The 23,837-nt window shown below is 48.0% G+C and overlaps 1 protein-coding gene and 1 long non-coding RNA gene across 2 annotated transcripts in view; both read left to right on the forward strand.

Moving 5' to 3' along the window:
* The first annotated feature begins 3,146 nt into the window (after positions 1-3,146).
* LOC130704654 (uncharacterized) lies at positions 3,147-10,954 on the forward strand. The gene is made up of 3 exons (XR_009005098.1): positions 3,147-3,318; positions 10,136-10,324; positions 10,609-10,954. It is a non-coding gene; the product is annotated as an uncharacterized LOC130704654 (long non-coding RNA).
* Positions 10,955-13,521: 2,567 nt separating this feature from the next.
* RAB31 (RAB31, member RAS oncogene family) overlaps positions 13,522-23,837 on the forward strand; it is a 110,838-nt gene continuing 100,522 nt past the window's right edge. The window contains exon 1 of the mRNA XM_057527071.1: positions 13,522-13,743. Within this exon, the coding sequence (XP_057383054.1) occupies positions 13,705-13,743 (39 nt within the window). The 5' untranslated portion in view covers positions 13,522-13,704. The remainder of the gene's footprint in view (positions 13,744-23,837) is intronic.

The raw sequence follows: 23,837 nt of genomic DNA on the forward strand, positions 1-23,837 counted from the left end.
TTTGACCCTCTGCCATTTCCCTTTCTTCCACTGTGGGTGTTGGCAGGGCCATCACAGCTCTTTCCCACCTCTCTGAAATGGGGGAAGCGGAAGCAATCTTGAGCTTTCTTGCACTGACTTGGATACATCAATTCTTTCTCTCCTAAGGGTGAGTTATTTTCCAACAGATACATTGCTGGGAGACTAAGATAAAGGGTACCTTTGAGGTGGGGTCTTGGTGTTGGAGACCGGCCTTCAACTCCAGTGCATTTAGTCATGCTCTCTCCCTTATGCAGATAAATCCAAATCAAATTATTCATTTTTCTTTATGCATATGAGAAATAGATATCTTGTATTTTACTTGTATTTTATATACTCGTATATACTTGTATTTTATATTATTTATAAATGTATACTGAATAGTTTTTCTACAGGCTCATTAAACTCCCTGAAACTCTTATTAATCCTTATTAACTGTTATTATTCCTGGAAGTATAGCACAGTATTTAAAAGCACAGACTTTGGTCTAGGAAAAAATGTGACTTTCAATCTGGTTCCATCACTGACCTCTGGTATTTTAGGTTGACCTCCCTCTTAGGCTTGGTTTCCCTAGGGAATTATCTCATATACAGTCTGATCTCCAACAGTCCTATGAAGTATTAATAACCATAATTTATGCAGACATCTGATGCATATGTCCTTGTTTATTATTTTTATTATTTATTTGTATGTTCATTCTGGCCACGACCTTAATAATCCAGAGAAATGGATGCCTCAAATTCCTATAAGAAATCGACATTATGTATAAATAACAAAGCAGGGCTTCCCTGGTGGCGCAGTGGTTGAGAATCCGCCTGCCAATGCAGGGGACACGGGTTCGAGCCCTGGTCCGGGAGGATCCCACATGCCGCGGAGCAGCTAAGCCCGTGAGCCACAACTACTGAGCCTGCGCGTCCGGAGCCTGTGCGCCGCAACAAGAGAGGCCGCGATAGTGAGAGGCCCGCGCACCGCGATGAAGAGTGGCCCCCACTTGCCGCAGCTAGAGAAAGCCCTCGCACAGAAACGAAGACCCAACACAGCCATAAATAAAAATTAATTAATTAATTAATTAATTTAAAAAAAAAAAAAAAAAAAAAAAAAAAATAAATAACAAAGCAAAATGTGTTACTCAGCTCAGATTGTCATAACAAAATACCATAGATGGGGGGGCTTAAACAAGAGAAATTAATTTCCTCAAGTTCTGGAGGTTAGAAGTCAGATCAGGGTTCAGCCAATTCAATTTCTGGTGACGGCTCTCTTCCTGGCTTGCAGACAGCCACCTTCTTGCCATATCCTCATGCAGCCTTTCCTCAGTATGTGTAGAGAGAGTAAGCAAAGCAATCTGGTGTCTCTTCTTATAAGGACACTAATCCTCTCAGATCAGGACCCGACCCGTATGACTTGATTTAATCGTAATTACCTCCAGAAAAGCCCCATTTCCAAATAGTTACATTGGGGTTAGGGCTTCAACATATGAATTTTTGGGGAGGCGGGACACAATTTAGTCCATAGCATGAAACAAAACAAAATTAACCTAAACTTGAATATAGCTAGAAACAAATAAATCTAACTGTGCATTAAATAATTACATAAACACATAGAAAAAAATAATGAATTCAATTAGCTTTTGAACCAAGTACTCTGACTATATAGCCTTAGTAAATAGGAGGAAAAAAAGAACTGCAGAGAAATCGTCAATTTCTATAGCAGTTTTGTTGTTCAAGGGTATTGGTTTAGTGATATTGGAACTATTTTATGTATATTGAAGGATAGATATGTTATGTGTTGTTGGGAACCAGGGGAAAGGGAAATACAAATAAGTCATGAGAAAGAAGAGCTGTAGTTGTATTAGCATCAACTCATGTTTGTTTGTTTAATCTAATCCATTGAAAGGACCTATATGCCCTTTCCAATATCACTTAAACACTCAGCACCAAAATCTTGGTGTCTAAATGCTATTCCCTATTAAAAGGAATCAGGGCTCCTTAGAGAAACAGCTGACAGGAAGTCTGAGACAGGAAGTAAAAGTGAATCTGAAACCTTTACTGGGTCAGATTACTTATTAAATACAAAGAGAAAAGATGCCTTACAACTGAGAAATCTGGACACCACCTGTGCTGAGTTAGCATCACTGGTAATGGGATAAACTTACATCTGTGCCCCCTGCTCAGATGCAATGGGAAGGATACAACATCACCTTTGTAGTTTTCCTGCCAAAATGTTTAACCTAAATCTAATTAGGAGGAAACAATTATTCATATCCAGATTGTGGAAGATATTCTACAGGACAAATAGGTCTTCAAAAATGTCAAAAATCTTGAAAGATTGAAGGAGACAGGAAACTGTGGATTGTATAATAGAAATCAATTAATTAATATAAAATTAATTATCATGATTAATTATTAATATAATTGTTCAGTCATGTTAAATATCTCAGGAATGATAATATTATTGTAATTTTATATAAGAATGTTTTGTTCTTGGGAGATACAGGCTGAAGTACTTAAGAGTGAAGTGTGATGATTAATTTCAAATGATTCAGCCAAAAAAAGATGTTTTATGTACATATTTATTTATTTAAATATACATATATACTTATATTTAAACATATAAATTTCAGTACTTCCAGACTGAAGTTTGTTTATAAATATATAATTTACTTATAATATATATATATTTCAGTACATCCAGACTTGGATTTCATGGGCCAAAATAAATTTAAAAATAAAAATATACACATACATACAGAACAAAATAAAACAAAAAAATTGGGAAACTGATGTAAAGTTGCTAGCTCTGTATTTTGTCCAATAAAGACTGACATAAACAACTGAAAAAGTCATCTATTATTCCATCTGTTATCATACTATGTCATTAAAAATGTCATTTTAATGAAATAACGACCTCAAAGAAAAAGCAGTCTGTTATCTCAGGGTGAAAGTTTTTTAAACCAGCTGCCTTTGTCCGTGTGAACACACACGTTGTTCCTGTTCGCCATGGAAAAGCGAAGCCGGTAGGGACGGCCTGGTCCCCGGGCAGGTGGTGGGACCATGGGGCCCAAACACCTCCTGGCTGGGAATCACATGGCTGATGTCCCCGTTGGGCGGCTCTGTTTCCAGCCTCCGGGAGAGAGAAGAGTAAGCGAAATCCGTCCTCCAGGACCTACTCCCCCGGCCAGCTCCGAGAGTAAATGTCTCCTTTTTGAGCTGAAACGGACTGCTCTGTGGCTCCCACTCTTTGTTACTTTGCCGTCTGAAGCACCTCGGAATTTAGCCAGTTCCATTTTTCCCCTTGGATGAGGTAAGATATGAATCCAGAAAGAAGTAACCTGGGAACTGATCTTTCGCCCTCTTTTATGAATATGCCTGTGATAGCTGAAGGTTGTCATGTTTTCCTTAATCATCTCTAGCTCTAACACACCAGTCTTTTAAATATCCTTCTTAAGCTGTGGGCTGGTTACTTGATTTTTTTTTCACTTTTAAGCTTCCTTCATGTAGCACTAAAAAGGTATTCACTCCATCTGTAATTTCTCAAAGTCTAGACTTTAAGAGCACTCAAGAGGTGTTTCTACAGCTCTGGTTAGTGTGTCTGTGTGTGTTGTGGGTGTGTATGCTTGTGCACACGTGTGTTAATAAAATCACAAGGCTGGGATGCAGGTTTGCTTTCCTTGAAAATGTTTTGCATCATGCATGTTGGAGACCTCATCCACTCAGCAGTGGGGTTTCCCTATTTTCGATCTTTCCCTCTTTCTCGTTCTTAGCTGAGCTCTCTAATCTCTGAGCCGTGGCTCTGAGATATTTACATCAGGCTCTGACATTCGGGAGGGGGGAGCAGCTTTGAAGTTGAATATGGCCCGACTATGGCTCCTGAACTATGCAGAAGTCAGGTTCTCCTAGGCAGTTCCAGACTGATGCTCCCAAACACCCCTCTGGCTGAGCTTCTCCTGACCCCACTATCTTTATAGGCCAGTGGTTCCCAGACAGAGCTGTAAAATGAGAACATCTTATATCTGATAATAGACTTGTAAAGAACAAGGAAACCAAATAAAAACTTAAAAATCCAAACATCCCCAGTATTACTACTACCATTCATAAAAGAAAGGATATTTAGATACCCATGAAGTGGGAAAGTCATTATCTCAGAATAACTTGGGAGCTGTGCTTTCGGCTCTGAGTACGACAGAGGGTACAAGAAAGTGCCACAGCTGCCCTTGGGAGCTCGTGCCCAGAATCTCAGCCAGAGACAACCTTCAGGGTCTCCTTATCCAACCTCCTTCTCAGAGTTTAGATGAAATATATCACTCAGGTGACATCCACTAACGGAGACACGGCTACGACACAGTGTAAAAAGTGAGAAATCCTCTCAAGGATGTAGGATGATGTCCATCGGGAGGTAAGAGGAGAGAGAAAGCAGGGCTCAGGGCGCAGCATACGAATGAGACTTTGAGGAGTGACGTGATTGAGACCAAACGTTCTCAAATTTCAGTGTACATCAGCATCACCCACAGGGCTTGTCGAAAGACAGAATCTGGACTCTGATTCAGTGGTCTGGGGAAGGGCCCGAGAACTTGCGTTTAGGACAGTTTCCCAGCGGATGCTGCTGCTGCTTGTGTGGGGACCAGGGGTTTAGAGATGCAGAGACTGGGGCTTAGGCAAAGGTACAGAAGCAAGAAAGTAGAGTGGGTTGGTGCAGGTAAGACGGGCAGGCAGGATTCTGCAGAAGAGTGAACGCCATGTGAACGAGCTTGGACTTTATCAGGGTAGGCAATGGGGAACCATACAAGATTTTTGAGCCGAACAGTAGAATTTAAAACAGGATCACATAAACAGGAATGAAGTGCTGACACAGGCTACAACATGGACAGACCTTGAAAACATGCTCAGTGAAAGAAACCAGTCACCAAAGACCACATATCCTATGATTCCATTTATGTGAAATACCCAGGTCAGCAAATCCATGGAGACAGAAAGCAAATTAGTGGGTACTAGGGGCTGGGGAGATGAGGGGGTGGGGAATGACTGCTTAATGGGATTGACGTTTCCTTTTTAAAAATTTTTTTAATTTTATTTATTTATTTAATTTATTTATTTTTGGCTGCGTTGGGTCTTCATTGCTGCACGAGGCCTTTTCTCTAGTTGTGGCAAGCGGGGGCCACTCCTCGCTGTGGTGCATGGGCCTCTCACTGCAGCGGCCTCTCCCATTGCAGAGCACAGGCTCTAAGCGCGTGGGCTTCAGTAGTTGTGGCACACAGGCTCAGTAGTTGTGGCTCACAGGCTCTAGAGCACAGGCTCAGTAGTTGTGGCACATGGGCTTAGATGCTCCGCGGCATGTGGGATCTTCCCGGACCAGGGCTCGAACCCGTGTCCCCTGCACTGGCAGGCGGATTCTTAACCACTGCGCCACCAGAGAAGCCCTCCTTTTTAAAAAAAATTTTTATATTTTATGTTTTTAAACATCTTTATTGGAGTATATGAGGTTTCCTTTTGAAGTGATGAAATTGTTCTGGAACTAGATCCTGGTGAGAGTCACAACATAGTGAATGCATTAAATGTCACCAATGGTAAATTTTATGTTATGTGCATTTTTACCATGATTAAAAAAAAAACACCCAGCATCATATTTCTTACAAAATTAGGTTACATCACAATAAAATATTGATAATTCCAACAGATAAAAGATGCAAATTTGTATATTTAGAGTGGTTATAACCATTTCAGGATACAACTTTATACAGAGAAAAAAGATCAGAAATAACTGACGTGAGTATGTGTGTGTGTTTTGGATGATGAAAATAATGTGATTTCCCTCTTGTTAGAGTTTCTAGAAATTTTCAATAAATATCCAGATATTACTTATATAATTAAAACATATTTTAAAGGAGGAGAAAAAGGAGAGTACCAGCTCTAGTATAATTTTCACCAAGAATAACTGAGAGGGGTGGGTTTGAGCCTGAGCTTTGGGACAGATCTGGGTCTCAGACGGGAGAGACTCGAGAAGGCAAGGGCGTGAGGAAATGAGGCGTCCCGAGCGGAAGTGGTGACTGTCCACCTCCCGCCCGAGAGCACCACTCCACAGTTTCTCCAGAGACCTCCTCCACGGTATCCAGCCTTCCCTCTTGTACTTCTCTTTGGGTTTTTCCTTCATTGAGCTGTCAGCATGTCTCAGGATTTCATTCGTTCATCCATTCATTTTCTCAGCCAGCATTTATTGAGCATCTACTGTGTGCCGCCGTACTTCATCCATGGAGCCAAGGTGCAAGCACACAGCCGTGTTATTCCGGCCAGCTGGGGCTGGCCTAACACACCAGAATTTTATATTGTTTCTTTCTTTCAGTTTTTAAACACAGCTGTTTTCTATTCCTGGTCTGGGCTGCAGCCCTTTCTCTCAATTCCCTTGGATGGTGAGGAAGTAATGCCTTTTTTGTTTCACTTCTCTGGATGGTGCACTTGAGTCAGGCTGGACACTGCTGCTGGACAGGTCCTGGACAGCCTGGTGGTGTCGTCTGTGTAGTCCACCCAAGCGGTGCCTTCTCCTCCCGGGGTCCACACCCCATACGGAGCCTGGCTGTTTTACTCTGAATGACTCATCTCTGCTTCTGCGCCAGCCCTTTCTCTCCAGTTCTGACACTTCCTGGTCACTGGCTTCAACCTCATAGGCCATGTCTTTTCTGCTTTGGACCTGGATCTTTTATCTCCAATTTTTATTTTTCAATCATTATTGCCCTCTCCTCACAACAATGATGTGGCCCAAACCGACATGTATATTCATGAATTCTCACACTCTGGCCACAGCCTTAGAGGTTGGGGAAACAGTCGATTTCTTCAAAGGGTCAAGGCCAGAGGTGAGTTCAGACTGTGGCCTCCTGATGCCAGGGCCTCCTTGCCGACCTTCTGCATCTCTAGCTCCTGGCCTCGTGTCTGGCGCACAGTGGGTGCCTGGTTAATATTTGGGGAAACAGAGTCAGGACCAGTATGTATGCCACTGGGTGGCAGATTCAGGGCAAAGAAAAAAATCAGTTAAGTATTGTATTAGTTAGGATTCTTTAAAGAAATCGAATCAATAAGATGTATAAGTATAGCGAGATGTACTTTAAGGAATCTGTAGGGTCAGCCAGCAGGCTGGAGACTGGGAGTGGAGTAACAGTTCCAAGTCTGAAGGCTGTCTGCGGCAGAATTTCTTCTTCCTCCAGGAGATCAGTCTTTCTCTATTAAGTTCTTCAACTGACTGGATGAGTTCTACCCACACTATGGAGGGTTATCTGCTTTACTCAAAGCCTACTAATTTAAATGTTCATCTTATCTAAAAATACCTTCACAGAAACATCAAGAATAATTTTTAAAAATTTATTTTTTATTAAGGCAACATTGGTTTATAACATTATATGTTTCATGTGTACAACATTATATTTCTACTTCTGTATACAACTATAGCACGCTCATTACTAGAATGTTTGACCAAACATCTGGGTACCATAGCCTCACCAAGTTGATACACAAAATTAACCATTCCGAATATTATTGCTGAGTTTATTGTCTTCTCTTTAGGTAAGAGCTCCATGGCAGTAAGAATAATCTGGTGAATGGAAAATGTTGTATTTCATAGACATGGTATCATTTTTACTCTTTGGGAGTGACTCCCCAGCCCTGCAGAGAATTCCAAGATGTTCCAGGTGCTGACCTGGTGCCCTCTGAGCTTCTAGTCAACAGGGGGAAGTGGGACCTCTACCAATGGCAGTGAGGGTGTGAACACACCAGCCGGCACTGACTCTCTCATCTTTGCAGTTAACTCTTGATTCTCTAAGTTCAGCCCTGATATTTTACTTCCCACTCTGCTCATCATTCTTACCCGCATATCCCTGCCAACGCCTCAAACTAAAACCAAGTACAGTTCAATGCATGGTGTGGTAGTTAAAGGGCTCACTGAATAACCCGTCTGGGCTGGAATCCCGGCCGTGGCCATGTGGGCAGACCCTCAGAGAGACCATTTGCCTCGGTCACAAGGACAGTAGCACCTTTTTCTAGGCAGGAGGAAGTGACACAATTGTTATGAGATGCTAGGCATGGTGGTACCCAGCTGGCAGTGAAAACTCAGTAAGTGTTTACTCTCATGGTTAAGAGTCATTCTTCCCTCCAGACTTTCAGGTTCAAAAGGGGAGAATGTCACCAGTGACCCTGACTTAACTTTCCAGGTCCTTTTCCTCCCCTCCTTATCCTCTATATGTAAATGTTGTATTTTTAGCAAAGAGCAGAGAACTTTCAGACTCTTTATCCTTCTCCCCCACCAGAACCTAAAAATACGCTTGATGAGAGTATAAATTTGCTCATGGAAAGTAAAAGAGAAATACTGCACCAGAGAAAAGACGTATGAAGGCACCCATGTGACAGAATGGCTGTGAAGATATATAAAGATATATAAACATATGTAAAGACACACACACACATAAAGAAAGAATGTGTGACTGAAAAGGTCAAACCAGTGCAGCCCAGCCAGCTTGAACGGGCACTGCTCTTCCTGTCCCACTCACAGAGGCATGGGGGTCTAGGTTTTACGACTTTGCTAGTTTGATAAGTGGAAAATTGTTTCTTAATGCTTTAATCTGTATTTTTACTCACTTGTGAAATTGAATACTTTCTTCATATATTCATTTCCAACTTGTGAATTGCCTGATTGGGCCTGCTTATTTTTTTTTAAAGACTTTTTTTTTTTAAGAGCAGTTTTTGGTTCATAGCAAAGTTGAGAGGAAGGTACAGAGATTTCCCATATACCCCCTACACTGACACATGCATAATTTCTCCCATTATAGAAATCCCTCACCAGAGGGTACAAGTGTTACAATTGATAACCTACATTGACACATGATAAGCATTCAAAATCCATAGTTTACATTAGGGTTCACTCTTTGTGTTGTATATTTTTCAGGTTTGGACAGATGTATGACATGTATCCATCATTATAGTTTCATACAGAGTATTTTCACTGCCCTAAAAATCCTCTGTGCTCTGCCTGTTCACCCCTTCCCCCTGACTCCCAGTGATCCTTTTACTGTCTCCATAACTTTGCTTTTTCCAGAATGTCATAATCATACAGTATGTAGCCTTTTCAGATTGGCTTCTTTCACTTAGTAATATGCACTGAAGTTTCATCCATGTCTTTCATGGTTTAATTGCTCATTTCTGTTTAGTGTTGAATAATATTCCATTGTCTGGATAGACCACAGTTTATTTATCCATTTGCCTACGGAAGGACATCTGTTTGCGTCCACATTTTGGCAATTATGAATAAAGTTGCTATAAATAGCTGTGTACAGATTTTTGGTGTAGATATAAGTTTTCAACTCCTTTGGATAAATACCAAGGAGCGTGATTTTGGGTTGGATGCTAAGAGTATGCTTAGCTTTATAAGAAACTGTCAAACTGTCTTCCAAAGTGGCTGCACCATTTTGCATTCAGCAATGCAACGAGCGTTTTTGTTGTTCCACATCCTTGTCAGCATTTGGTGTTGTCATTGTCCCAGATTTTGCTATTCTAATAGGTAGGTAGTAGTAGTACCACATAATCGAGCAATCACACTCCTTAGTACGGGTTATCACAAACTGGTGTGGCTTAACTGTTTAACATGCAGACCCAATTTTTGGGTCATGTTATACTCACAGAAACTTATTTACTACAAACGCCTCTCTAAATCTACATCATACACACATGTCATGTAATACCTAAGTGACATATACCATTGCACACCATTAAATATACCCGAGTAAAGACACCAGTTTGCTTAATCATTCCCAAATGTTAAGAGATTTCAGTTGTTTTGCCCCTTTAATGCCACAATTAATGCAGCTGTACTCCTCCATCTCAGCAGAGATGACTTTTTATTTCTCAAATGTATCTCTTTCTTTGTGTGCATGTTTGTTTGTGCACGCACAGGCAGGCTTTCTATTTGCTCACTTTTCTGTGTGTGTTTCCATGTTATTGTCCAAAAGAGGATTTGCTGGATCAAAAAACATGATCAGTTTTATGGCTGTTATTGGCTAGATTTTAAAGAAAGAATAGGGTGGTTTTTCCAGTCCCTTGGTGGATTTTCACTAAACACTTGTTGGTGAACTACTTGTTTCTTTTAGAAGAAATCCCCGCACAGAACCTTCTGAGATGAGGTCCAGGGTGAGTATTCCAGGTCAACCATCCCGTTATGTGGACGCCCCGGTCCTGGGGTCCCGTCATGAAGACGACTGTGGTCTCCCAGACCCATCAAACAGGAGTCTCGTTTGAATCGCATGAGAGGACAAAGACCCTGCTGGGACAAGTCCTAGGTAAAAAGATCATTTCTAATCACCTTTTTTTTTCTTTTTTCTTCTTTTTTAAAAGAAAATTCTAGTCATTTTCACACCCTGGTGATACAGAGATGATCCCTGCTTCATCTATGGGCACCTCTCATACAGATAATTCCATTTGTGTATCAGTTTAGATCCTGACCTGTTGTAAAAGGGGTTTAGTGGCTAATTATGTTTGTCAGCAGGAAAGTCCATTAACAATTCCTGGGAAATAAAAATAGAACCTGGGTGATAAAGTCTAACCTTGTTTCCTCTGCGCTCAGTCTAGTCGGCTGGCTCCCAGGGCACCGCGTGCAGGGGCCTCGCGCCCAGCCCTTCAGACCAGGGTTCCGGGTGCAAAACAGCCGCGCCAACAGCTCAGCTCAGGGCGCTACACAGAAGGTCCGGCCCGCCGCACTCAGTTCAAGATGGCGGGCGAGCCGTGTGCAGAGACGCTGCGCCTGGCGCCGAGATCAGGGGGCGTGAGCAGCAGCTGCGCCTGGCTGCTGGCGAGAACCCCACCCCCTCCCCACTAAAGCAGCCCCAATCGGGCCTGTTGGGAGAGCGTGCTCTGGAGCATGAGGTCCCACCTCCCCATTCTTTGATCAAAGAATAAAGCTTTCCTTTGCTTCTGAACTGAACTCGGCCTCATTCTATTGGAACGACGCTGGGCAGGACGCTTGTTGGGGATGGGAGGGCAGGTGAGTTGCTGAGTCAATGCCAGGAGAGCTGTGAGCAGAGCATGGGCGAGCTCAGGAGGAGACCTCACTGGTGAGGTGGAATCTGCAGGTTTCTGGAGGCTGATGGATTCCACCAGAGGGGCAGAGAAGAGGCTGGTTTGGGCCACGTTTTTGCAAGATGTGCTGATGCTGAACACTTCGATTGCATCTTGTGGGTGCCGTTGAGGACTTCAAGGCAGCAGAAAAGCAGAAATCCGAGTTAGTACAATGACCTTTTGCTTTCCAAAGTCTCATAAGAAAACCTTGCATGTTCCATTTTTTAAAAATTTGATAAATCCTCAGTTATGTACCATTGGATTTTTATCCCTGCTTAAATTATATCAGAACCTCTTCATATTTGCAGAGAATTCCAGAGGAGTCAGGCCAGGCGCGTCATATAGTAATCCTAGAGTATAATGACAGCATTCCTAGGAAACATTATACCTCTAACGAGCTGAGACCCACCCAGGACCTGACACTCCCCAACACATCTTGGAGCAGCCACCGTCTCTCCTTCCCGGGAGAACGTAGTGCACAACCTTGGGGTGATCACGGGGACCAGGGTTTTCATGAGGCCAGTTTTTAAGTCCCCAAGGGTGACCTGGTTGATGAGGGGGTGGTGTGGTTGACAGACCAGGGTTGGCACTTTGTGAAGCGCTCGGCCTGGTCAGAATGAGACGCAAGTGAGAAGATTTTAAGGGGGTAGGTGTGGGCAGAATAAACAGAGGGGTGATTCTCAGGGGAGAAGGCCTGGATCAGCGACTGGGGAGAACCCAGAAACCACACAAGCATGGCAGACACCTAGGCTAGTGGAGAAGTGAGAGGAATGGGAAGAATCATGAGAAGAGCAGGGGAACCGACGAGAAATTCTGCCAGCCCACTTGTATGGGGATGGTTCTGCCTCAGTGACCCTATTGCAGTTTTAATGGAAAAGCCTCCCACCCTGGTTTGGCCGACTTTGGGGAAGTGAGAACTGGTTTGGCCGACTTTGGGGAAGTGAGAAGAAAGGCCAAAGGGAAGCACTTTGACGTGGAGATTTAAGTTGTTCTTTCTGCCGGGCACTCGAGGTGGCCTTGCCAGAGCTGCTTCACCACAACAGCTCTGCAGCTGTGTGGCAGCTGTTCTCTGCTCAGCGAATCTGAGGACAGTGAGGCCCTGTGACCAGGGTTGGGTGACTCTGGGCAGGCCTCTCTTCATTCTGTCCTTGCTTTGGATACTAAACCAAGGACAGGTACCGATACAATGATCTTCACGCCGAACAGGACCTGTGTTTCATCCATGGCTACTTTTTGAACAGTTTAGTCCAGGTTTGTGTGAGTGAAAAATCCTCCACTGCCCTGGGGAATTCATGGCCAACTGTCAGGGGTTGTTTTTTGGGGGGAGGGCTATTTTGACTCCAGTCTCTCTCTGTCTCTGGAGGTCTTGATTCGGAAGTCCCTATTGTATCCGCTCCTTGGGTGCTGGCTAGCTTCAACACGGCCTCAGTAGGAACAAAGCCAGATAATCAAGGTGGGTGGTCCACTGGGGGCCACAAATGTCATTGATCAAAATTGGCAACTCAGGACAGAGGCCTGAGAGTTTGGGTTAGGGGATGAAGTTTAAAGAAAAAAGTTCTTTCTGATCTGAAATGACGTGAATAACTGAGGTACCTGTGTCGGAAAGGCGGACATTTCTATGGCAGCAACACATGAGGTGGCCTGAGTGGGTGAGGTACGTGAGCCACTGTGGAGAGGGGAGGGCGGTTCCTCAAGCCCGCCTCGACTGTCTCAAGCCAGAGCCTCTTGGTTTCCCGGTCACGGAAAGGTGCGGAAGGGCGGCGGAGCTCCCCGTTCGTAGCGTCGTTCTGAGGGCTGGGTGTCTGCCCCGGCAAGGGGTAGCGTTTCTGTGCTGAGCATGGCAGCTTCCTCTCTAGAAAGCGCTTCCCTTTTCGGACACGGACACCCTTGTTTTGGAGGGAGGAATAGACCGTAGCTTCTAGAACCAATTTCGATTACATACAGAAAAATGAGCTCAGGGCTGAGAGTGACAAGCTACGTGGGGGTAAACTGAAGCGCCCTCCCCATGATATTAGGAACTGCGGGAGAGGGTGGGCTGCACCCTCAGACCCTCCTGCCCGTCCGCCCAGCCTCTGTCAAGTGCCATTTATGACTTGGAAGTGCTCCCCGAAGATGGCCTGGGCTGGCATCACCCACTTTCCGGAGGGGGATGCAGTCTCCAGCCGTGGGCCCGGTTCCCCCCCACCCCGCCAAGCCCCGGGCCGGACCGGTCCTCTCTCCACCCCGGGGGCCTTGCAGCCGGCAGCCCATGGGTCGGGTGCGAGCGAAGGGGAAGGGGGCTCTGCAGAGCCGGGTCCAACCGCCGGCCGGCGGGTGGGAAGAGGCCCTGTGCCAGGACGCCGCAGGCCCGGGGGCGGGGGGCTGACGCCGTCGGGGGCGTTCCCAGAAGCCTGGCCGCCGAGGTTACCCCGCAGCCCCGGGAGGAGCCGGCGGCGGCCACGTGACCCTCCGCGGCGCGGCCGGCGGCCCAGAAATAGCAGCGGCTGCGGATCCGCCCGCGGGCTGAGCGAGGGGAAGGCGGGGACCGGAGGACGCCAGCTGGCGGGGCGCGGCGCAGCGCGGCTCCGGAGGATGCTGAGCCCCTGTCCGGCCCGGCCCCGAGCTCATGATGGCCATCCGAGAGCTCAAAGTCTGTCTCCTCGGGGTGAGTCCTGCGCCGCCATTCGCCGGGGACCCGGGTCCGCGCGCCCCTGGTCGGCGCGCCTCCCTAGTCCCCGCGCCCCCCTTGTCTCCAACTTCCCCTGCCCACCGCCCCGTCCGTGCTCCCCCCCGTGTCCCCTGCACCCCCCTCTCCCGCGCCCCCGGGCCCGCTCCCCGCCAGGCCCTGCTGGGTCCGGGCCCGAACCTGGTCGGGAGCTTTCTCGACTCGTCCCTCCGCCGCCGGCCCGCGTCCCCGGAGCCGCTCTGGCCGGGCCGGGCCGGGCACCCGGGACCCCTCCGCGGGGACAGGAGCCGCGGCCCCCAACTCTGAGGGCTTTCTCCTTCGCCTTTAATAATTTCCTTCCGGCGGAAACTTTAAGTAACTCAGCCAAGGCGCCGACTCCTTTTGCTTCCCGGGGCCAACTGGTTTATTTACTTGTTTAAAAAGAAAGCCCAGCTCAGGGTGAGAAAATGCGCGAGGGGATGACCCGGCGGGAAAGTGAAGAGAGAACGGATGGTAGAAAACCGCGCTTAGAAAACTTTTCGTGCCGCGGATAAAGGCAGGATGAGAGAGTCCTCCCCTGTCCCCACTTCCCCTCCCGAAGTGGGTCCTTCTGAGCCCGAAGAAACTTGGAAGAAACCAGAAACAAAGACAGACGCAAACACCCAAGTGGTGCGGACCTATCAGATGGCACCCGGCAGCCCCCTGGGGACCGCCCAGGGAATTCAGGTGGTGTTAAGGGTCGCCTCCTCTTGGGTGCCCATACCAAATTCCAGAATTACTTCTTTGGGAAGAGCTGATTTGAAGCCCTGTTTTCAGCAGCTTTTGGTAGGGATGCCTAGTGTTCTGCCGATCTGGTCTCCCAAGAAAACCATTTCTGAAAAAAGCAGCAGAGGTTGAACTAACTGGTCTGTCAAGATGGACGTGCAGAAGTAGATAAAGAAGAAATGGTTCTAGGTTAGGACTGGGTTGTCCCAGACCAAGGGGCTGTCTGGACTCCCTCTAGGCTCTTCTGGAACCTGGGGCAGAACGATGCTCTTGGCTGTCTCCCCTCACTGTCCTTTGTTGGAACCCCCAGTTACACTAGGTCTTCGGGTTGGCCTCGAATTCCAGGGGATCAGACAAAGGCCCCCCCTTCCCTGTGACCCATCCCCTGCTTGCTCTGCCATGGCCTGGATTTGGGTGGGATGCTGTTCTGGCCTTCCTCTGTTGACCTTTATCGGTGTTGCAGGGGTAGGTTGCACCGTCTGCCAGGCTCTCTAACATAAGCCAGACATAAATTCCAGGAATCGCATGTTTTCCTTGTGAGGAATCATTTCAGCCTCAAGGAAGCCCTTCAAAGACTCAGAAGGAAGGTCGGATCCCGAGGAATCAAGAGGCAGCTTTGACGTGTGTTGTGTGTGTCAGGATTGGCTTTGGGAATAAATGAAGTCGGAAGTGACTTGCCTGTCCCACCGCATGAATTATTTGCAATTTTGCTACTTAGGGGTGAGTCTGTTTCCTTCTACAAGGAACTGATCAGGTAGAAAGAGCCCTGTGCCCAGAGGCAGCAAGCCTGGGTTCTCATTCTCTGCCATTCATTGGCTGTGCTGTTTTGGACGAGTACCTTAGTTGCATGGTCTGTGAAATGGACATAATAGCATCTTCCCTTTTAAGGCAGAGGACTATAGCAGATGATCGCCTAAGATACATGGTACCATTTCCTGCTACCCTGTGGTTCCAAGCCTGGGAGATGAGAAAGCTGGAGGAACTCCCTATACTTCTTTTTGTTTTATCTCTAAGAATGGAACGCACTCGTTCAGTGATTTCCTGGAGACAGTGACTCTCCTTGTTTGCTGGTCCTCTGCAGTGGCTCAGTTGGTAGGAGGTTGGGCTTGGAAGGGAAGAACGGTCCCAAAGCAGAGCAAGAAGATGTTTCTGAGCAGATGGAGACCTTGAAGCTTCAATCCTGTCACACCGTATCCGTGGCCTTCTGTTTTTGAGAATGGCTCTAGGTTTTAGTCTTGCTTAGGTCAGAAGACATATTATATGAAATCTTTGAAAGGGCCAGTGATCTTATTATCACACTGAGTAATGTGTCTTAAGCTCCCCCCGTTTGGCTGGTCCCGTCCTGGGCAAGATGTGTGTGACAGGGTATGTTCTCAGCTGCTCCTCCAAACAGGGCGATGCTCTGGGTGAGACAGCGCTGGGGTGAGGCTACAGCCATTCTAACTGCTGGGTCTGCTCTCTTGATTTGGGAGAGAAGCCTGTGGATCCGCGGCTGGAAGAGGGAATCATTGCCAAACCCAGTGTCCTCTCAAAATTTTAAGAGGCGTCCCAGCTCCTTTGTTCTTTGTGTGGGAGGCCTGTCTTTTCTGGATGAAGTCTTGCATGCAGCCAGCCCTCAGCTTCCTGTTTTTAGCCATTGCCACACCTCCCTGAAATCTCAGTCTGACCCAGGCCCTAGCAGCCGTGCCCACTGTGGGTGTCACTTTCTGTTGGGCCCCGTTGAAAAGGTGATGGGAATGAGGACCACGTAGCTGCAGCCTTGCTCGCTCACTGGAGAGGCTGAGGGGCTGGTCCTTTTGCGCCTGGTGATGGTCCCTGTTCCTCAGTGATTACTTGGGGATGTGCTTCCCATTTAAGGCACACGGTTGTGCTTGGCATGGGCGGAGCAGGCTTTCCTCCCTCTCAGCTGAAGCCTCCTGCTCCTCGATGGGGGTGGAGGTTCCCCACCGGAGGGTCACATGCAGAAGGTGGCAGTGGAGTGGGCCAGGTGGCGTGTACCTGTGCCTGTCAGAACCCTGATGTTAGGCGTGTCTGATCTTACGTCTTTGGGTGCGTGCTCCCAGATGGCACCACAGCCATCTGTGGAACATCCCCTGAATGCTTTGTGCTAGCGCGGGGTTTATTTAGCCTACCTGGTAGAGATTCTTGACTCTTGCTGTTTTCGTGGGTGGACTTTGCCGTGTTTCTCCCAAGCCTTCGTGAGTGCCCTTTCCTGGGATAAGCCGGGCTGTCGTGGAAGTGAGCCGGGCAGGAGGGTGTTGACGGGGGTCTGCGTTGGACTCTTAGGACCCATGAGTCTCATTCTTGCCAATAAAGCGCCAATCATCCTGCTTTGTGAGTCTCAGCTAGTATTATGAAACATGTAGCTTAAAAACAACTCCATTAAAAACAGCAAAGTATGTTAAAAAAAAAAAAAACTAACAAAAACAATATTGAGGCAGCAGCTGTTCCAACCCCAAAGGTGGAAAGCTTCCCAGTATGCATTTTTAAAAGACATCACCACGTGGCAGAAAGTGAGAGGAGGGAGAGGAGGGGAAGGAGGTGGAGGGGGGTGGGGAGAGGAGGAGGGGGAGGGAGGGAAGGAGGAAAGGATATTTCTTTTCTTTTATTATTTCCTCTGGGTGTGTACACGTAAAAACTGCTTCCGAATGGAATCCCTGAGAGATTTATATTTGGACTTTGGTTGTCTTGACGACAGTTTAGAGATCTCTGCCACTTCCTCCACAGCTGAGTGGCATGGGTAAGAGGCCACCGTCAGGGCCTGGGTGAGGCCTCTCCTCAGGCCTCTATTCGAATCTGCTTAGTGCTTCACCGCAGAGCAGTCCAGTCCTTGGGATTTGCTGTGACACGTGGGCAGTGGGGACTTCTAGCCTGTCCGGACCTTCACGACAAAGGGCTGTGGGACCCCCGAGGACCCACGAGGCTGCTCACAGCCAGCAGATCAGCCCGAGCTGTGGACACCGGCACGGCCTGCTCTGAGTGAGGCTGAGCGCTCCTTACCAAAAGTATTCCATAAGGTTATGTGAATCGTGGGGTCCTTGTGGAAGGAACAATGCATAGGATGGGGAGGCGCAGCCCAGGCAGCCATCAGCATTGCTGTCCAAGCCTGAGATTCTGTTAACATACTCATTTTTGGGGGGCTTTCCTGGTGGGGCAGTGGTTAAGAATCCACCTGCCAATGCAGGGGACATGGGTTTGAGCCCTGGCCCGGGAAGATCCCACATGTCGCGGAGCAACTAAGCCCGTGTGCCACAACTACTGAGCCTGCTCTCTAGAGCCCGTGAGCCACAACTACTGAGCCCACATGCCACAACTACTGAAGCCTGCGCACCTAGAGCCCGTGCTCCGCCACAAGAGAAGCCATAGCAATGAGAAGCCCGCGCACCGCAACGAAGAGTAGCCCCCGCTCGCCGCAACTAGAGAAAGCCCGCGGGCAGCAACGAAGACCCAATGCAGCCAAAAATAAATAAATAAAATTTAAAAAAACCACACATACCCTTTTTCTTTTTCTTTCCCAGAAACTAGCATTTCTTTTTGCGGGGGAAGGGGGGAGGAGAGTGGGGGGATGCAGAGAGGCTAGGAACTTACAGCAATTAGTTTCTTGCCTGATTCCTCTATTAAATTGAACCCCTGTGGAAAGTGTGGTTTAGTGTTGGTGACTCTGGGATGAGAATAAATATCCACGATAGAGTGGGACGTCTCCCAGCAGGGCCCAGCGGGTAGTGACACAGAGCACCCGAGCTGGGCTGCTGGGGTCCACCAGGCCCTCGTTCCTCTTCTGCTCAGGGTCATTGTGGCCGCATCTCACCCTGAGCCCAGCGTGTGCATCAGAGTCATCTGTGGAGCGTTTTCAAACTTCTCTGGTCCCTCCCCAGCCCTTGTCTGTAGCTCTCAGGCGTGCTGCCCCACCTCTACCGCCACCCAGTGTCCCTGTTTCAGTGAGTGTGTTGTATCCCCCAGATCTGCTCCAAGGCTCTTGCCGTTGGAAAACAGAAAACTTTACATTTTAAGGTGCCAGAACGTGAAAAGATTTTGAGGTCACGCATTAGAACAGGTCTTCAAATTCAGTTGTGTCCAACAGGTTAGACTAATTTCGGTGCTTCCGTGTCTGTACATATTACACTTTCATTTGTTTTAGTTTTTATAATTTGTCATATGTGTTGGAAATTGGAATAGACTTTCCTTCACTCAGTCGTTCACTGATTATCGAGCACTTCTTTCATGCCGGGAGCTTGGGCGGCTGCAGGTGGACAGGACAGCCACGATCCCTGTCTTCAAGGCGCTCTGCCTTTCCCACGACATGGACACAGCGACACGTGAACTAAATGACATCACCAGTATCCCTGCGACAGCACTCACCACGGAGCCACGCCCAATAGAAGTAACAGAGTAGGATGACGATAAATATTGACTGTCGTCCATCTTATCAGGTGTGAGGACAGGTGAGGGACAAAAAGGTTTTGCTCAAGGTCTGTCTTGAGTACCTGCGGTGGATAAGGTGCTGTGTCAGCTCTACTGGAGGTGGAAAGTCGGGAGGCTGGGTTCTGGTCCCGCTTGTGGTGGAGAGGCTCCTGGTTGGGCAGGTAAGACAGGAGCCAGCATCCGTGGCCATGGTGACAAGAAGGATGCTGGAGGTGTCACGTGGTACCATGGGAGACATGCAGGTTATGGTAAGTGCGGTGGGGGGCTGGGAACTGAGCCATCTGGAAGGTCTCCTGGCGTGGGAAGGATTTGCACAGGGCTTCAAAGGACACGTAGGGCTTGGACAGGGAAGGAAAGGTGGGCATGGACCCCAGGACTGGGAGAGCAGGCTCTGGATCTCGCGCTATTTTCTGGAAGGCTGAGGTGGTTGGAGGGTAAGGGGAGGTGAGGAGCACCGCCTCCCACTCCCAGGCTGACGGCTCTCCTGTTGACCCCACAGCCTCCAGCAGGGGGTCTTTTAACTCCCCTTTCCCGTTTTATTTTGAAAAACATCAAACTTACAAAACAGTTGAAAGAGCAGTAGAACGAATGTCTGTAGCCTTCTCACCTGGAGTCAGAAGGGATGACTTTTTGCCACTCTTGCTTTCCTCTGTCTAGTACACAGATAATATTGGATTTTCCTCCTGAACCATCTGAAAGTGAGTTGCAGACATTATGACACTTCACCCCTACAAGCTTCAGCGTGTATCTTTTAGGGACAAGGACATTCTCCCTCCGCACAACTGTAACATCATCTCACCTCTGACATTGAACACAGCAATAGTGTCAGTCGTATAGTTCACATCCGGGATGCAGTCAGGGATCACGTGTTACATTTGCTTCTCACATCTGCTTCTTAACATCTCTCATCTAAAACTGTTCCTCTCTTTTATTTTCTTTTCCACCACGACATTTGTGTTTTTGAAGAATCCGGGCCAGTTGTCTTGTACAAAGTCCTAGTATCTCGATTTGTCTGTTTGCTTCCTTGTTGCTTCTTCTGGGTTAAGTGGTGGGAAGACAACCTAGGTGATGTTGAATGGTTGTATTTTTTTTCTGTGCTCATGTATAATATGGAAATAACTCTTTCTCATTTACCTCTATGGCACTCATTCAAAAAATACTCCTGGCTTCTATGAGCAACGGGCAGTGGTGTGTCTGAACAAAACTAAGGGCCTTGATCATGTGGGTCAGACACTTTAGCAGGGACTGAAGGTGCAGAACCGAAATCAACTCGGGGTGAGTGAGATGCTGAGCTCACCCACCTGCTACCCATCTGCCCGCCCACCTCCCACCCCCGGGGCTCCCGCAACCCTTCCCGGGCTCTGGGTCCTGACTTTCCACAGAGCACTGACCGGCTCCTGACAGACCACATGATTTATTTTCCCCACCTAATTGCTAAAGCTGCTGAGAGTTGCAGGTGTCCTGAGCAGTTTGTCGGCAGAAATAAAGGAAAGAAAAGCGGGATTTAACATTGGGGTCCCGGAGCGAGCTTCTCCCTGCGGAACCTTCTGTCTCGAGGAGTCTTTTTCTGATCTATTTCCTTGCTCCTGATGCCCCAGCCCTGCTCTGAATTCTCTGGAGGTGATGACTGTGCTTCTGCTCGCTCAGGATTTAGCCTGGGCTACTTTCAATTTCCCTAGGGGTGCCCAGATGACCCGGGTTATCAGAAAACTGGGCCCTGGAGAGAAACGGAACCTAGGGCAGGTCACTTCCCTCCTATTTTCTCTTCTTTGAGCAAGACGCCGGGAAGTTGGATGCCTTTGTATCAACAGTATGCGTTTTTCTAGAAGAAACAGATACCTGAATTCTTCAGAATTACTTCCTTTCTGCCCTCGTGGAATCACTGTTCTAACTAGGACCTGCAAATAAAATGCATCGTCCTAAAAAGTGCCTCTACCCCAGCCTGCCCTGGAAGGGGAGGAGAGAAAAGGGATGGAGGGAAGGAGAGGTTATGCGGGGGTGGGGTGGGGAGGAGAAGACAAGGGAAGGGGAAAGAAGTCTGTGTGTGAGAGAGAGAGAGGGAGAATGACAGGCACAGACACACACACACACACACACACACACACGCACACACACACACAGGGTATCACATAAAGCTTGCCCTCTGCTGGCAGGGGAAAAGAGCAAAGCCTCCCTCCCTCCCTCCCTTTATCAAACGATTGGCCAGGGCATTTACATTTGTAGCAAGCTTAATTAAGAAAGTCATTTTTTTAAAAAGAAAAACATCTCATAGCATCAATACCACATACTTCATAGACATCTTTCATTTTGGGAGCTAAGATATTTTCTAAACTTTTCATAACAAACTTCTGAAAAGCTATTTTTTTCATTATCCGTGCTCATCTTAATTAGATTTTGAACCCAATGATGAGGTGGGGGAAAGGATTAAGGAGTGAAATGATGAACGTCAATTTGGGTTTGAGATGGCAAAGGCCAGGGATACAGGATGGCGCCCTTAACCTTGTTTCTTTATAACGACACGTAACTGTACCAACTTGCTGATGTCCTGTTTCCTCGGGTGAGTTGGAAATCCTGCAGCTGTGAAGACAGCATCCTGCCTGCCCTCCTTCACCTCGCAGCTCACCTCCTCATGGTTCTTCTTCCTCTGTCTTTTGTTTTATGTTCAGCCGGCTCCTTTATTTTATGGTCAACATCCAGCCCACCGTCCTGCTCCAGAGTTTTCCTGCTGTCTCTGTTCTTTCAGCCCCACATTCTTCCATTGTTTTGTTTCCTTTTTCTCTCCCCTTCTGGTCAATGAATCATCAGTCTGTCCTTTAAAGAGACACCCGGGGCTTGGCTCTTAGAGGAAAATGTTTCTGACTCTGCTTTCCATCCTTCCCTTCCCCACTGAGTGGGGAGTGTGCTGAGCCCCAGTGCTTGACCTTTCCTCCTGCTGCCAGCGGAGACCAGAAACCCGGCCAGACTTACCCTGTGGGGAGTAACGAAGGCATTTCATGAATCTTCTTGTTTTAGTTTAAAATAAAACAGCAAAAAGGCGTCTGTGTAAAGTAAATGAGGATTTCACTAATGGGTCGTGTGCTGTGGTGATGAAGAGAGACCCTTACCAGGTGTGTGCGTGGCTGCCGTGTGGGCAGGTGTAACGACTTCCCACAGGGGTGTGGGGTCTGTCCTTGGGTTTCCAGCCCAGCAGGGCCCTTGGGCTGATAGGGCAGGAAGGGGGAGGTGAAGTAAGAGCACCAGGAGACCCCTGGGATGTCACATGATGCTCAATTGCCAGGTAAGGGGGTGGAGTTTGGGCATGGCTGGTGGTGGGGGGGCCTGTAGATGTCTGAGGATGAGGTTGGGTGCAGAGGAGGGACCGGGAGTGGCCCTGTTTACACCATCCAGAGACAGGAAAAGGTTCCGAAAGGGCTTGATTGCATGTCCAAGTGGTTATGTGGGTGCGCCGGGGCCTGATTTGTGCTCATAAATAACTTACTCTTTCTCGTTTGCTTCTGTGCATTGGTTTATTTAGTGAGCCTGCATTACTAGTGTAATTAACTTAAAACCTATAAAAATTTACTGCAGGACCCAAGGAGATGTTTGCTGGGTAGAGGTCGTTTGGTTGTTGCTGGAAATAACGGGTACACCGATAATAAAATTGGAAGGTAATTTGGACACAACATTGTAAAATCAACTATACTTCAGTTAAAAAAAAAAGAAAAAGAAAGTAAATTTGGGTTGTTATTCAGGCTCCTGCTCCATCGCCGTGGCAGGGGCGGGGGGGTGGACAGGGGCATTCCGGGAGTGGTCATTGGCCCCCCACAGTGGTCCGTCCTTCGTCCTTTGGCTTCCCCACCGGTCCCTGATCTAGGGTTTCTCCAGATGGGTCTGGGAGAGGCGTGGGCCTGCCGATCTGTCCTGTGGGATCTGCAGGTTGTCTGTGCCTGTTTATTTCTATGCTGCTCTTTGAAAGGTAAATAAACTTACATCTGGATCTTCCAGGTGATCCTCCTGTAACAAAACTGTAGCAACTTTAATGTCCATTAAAACTGGCCAAGGAGAGGAGAACCCAGGCAGAGTCAGCACAGATATCGCGTTGGGGCCGCGTGATGACCGAGCGGTTCCGGAGCAGGTGCCTCAGGTATTGATGGACCTGCTCCGGGGTTGGGCACAGCAGGCAGCAGAGTGGACCCACCGTCCCTGACCTCATGGAGCCTACATCTGGGGAGTGACCTTGAATGAGGGCTCTGGGTCCCTGGTGTGACAGATGGTGATAGGCGCCCTGCAGAGAAAGCCAGGATGGGCCAGGTGGGCTGGCTGGGAGGGTGCAGCTCCAAGTAGGGGCTTGAGAAAGTCCTCGCCAAGACAGCCTTTAAATAAACACGGAGACCATATTCTTGAGCCGGCTGGGCCCTCCTGGCAGAGGGGACCCCACGCTGGCGTGGGAGCAGCAGGCTGGCCAGTGTGGCTGGAACAGTGACCAGTGGGAAGAGGGCAGAAGTGGCGTTGGGGGCCTGTTAATTGGGGTCTCGCGGGCCGGTGTGGGAACTGTGGCGTCTCCTGGGAATCCAGTGGGGGCCATGGAAGGTTTTTGTGCAGTGACAGTGATCTGGCTCGTCCATCATGGTGGTCACCCGAGCGGCCACATGGAGGGTGGACCACTGGAGGATGCGTGCAGGGGAGCCCGTGGCAGGCTGTGACCTTGGTCATGAGCAGGGTCCCGATCGGGCTGTTTGGAAGGAAGAACTGACAAACTTTGCTGACAGATGGTGTGTGGAATGCAAGGGAAGTAACCCGTCCCGGGCACAGGGTGACAGAGCACACTGACCTTGGGACTGACCACAGCCCTGCACTGTTTTTCTTCAGGGAGCAACACCATCCGTCGTATTAGGTTAATGTTCATTTGAGTGGCACCGGTTTGATAG

Source organism: Balaenoptera acutorostrata, chromosome 13 (genome assembly GCF_949987535.1).
Source record: "Balaenoptera acutorostrata chromosome 13, mBalAcu1.1, whole genome shotgun sequence".
In the NCBI taxonomy this organism is placed as follows: domain Eukaryota; kingdom Metazoa; phylum Chordata; class Mammalia; order Artiodactyla; family Balaenopteridae; genus Balaenoptera; species Balaenoptera acutorostrata.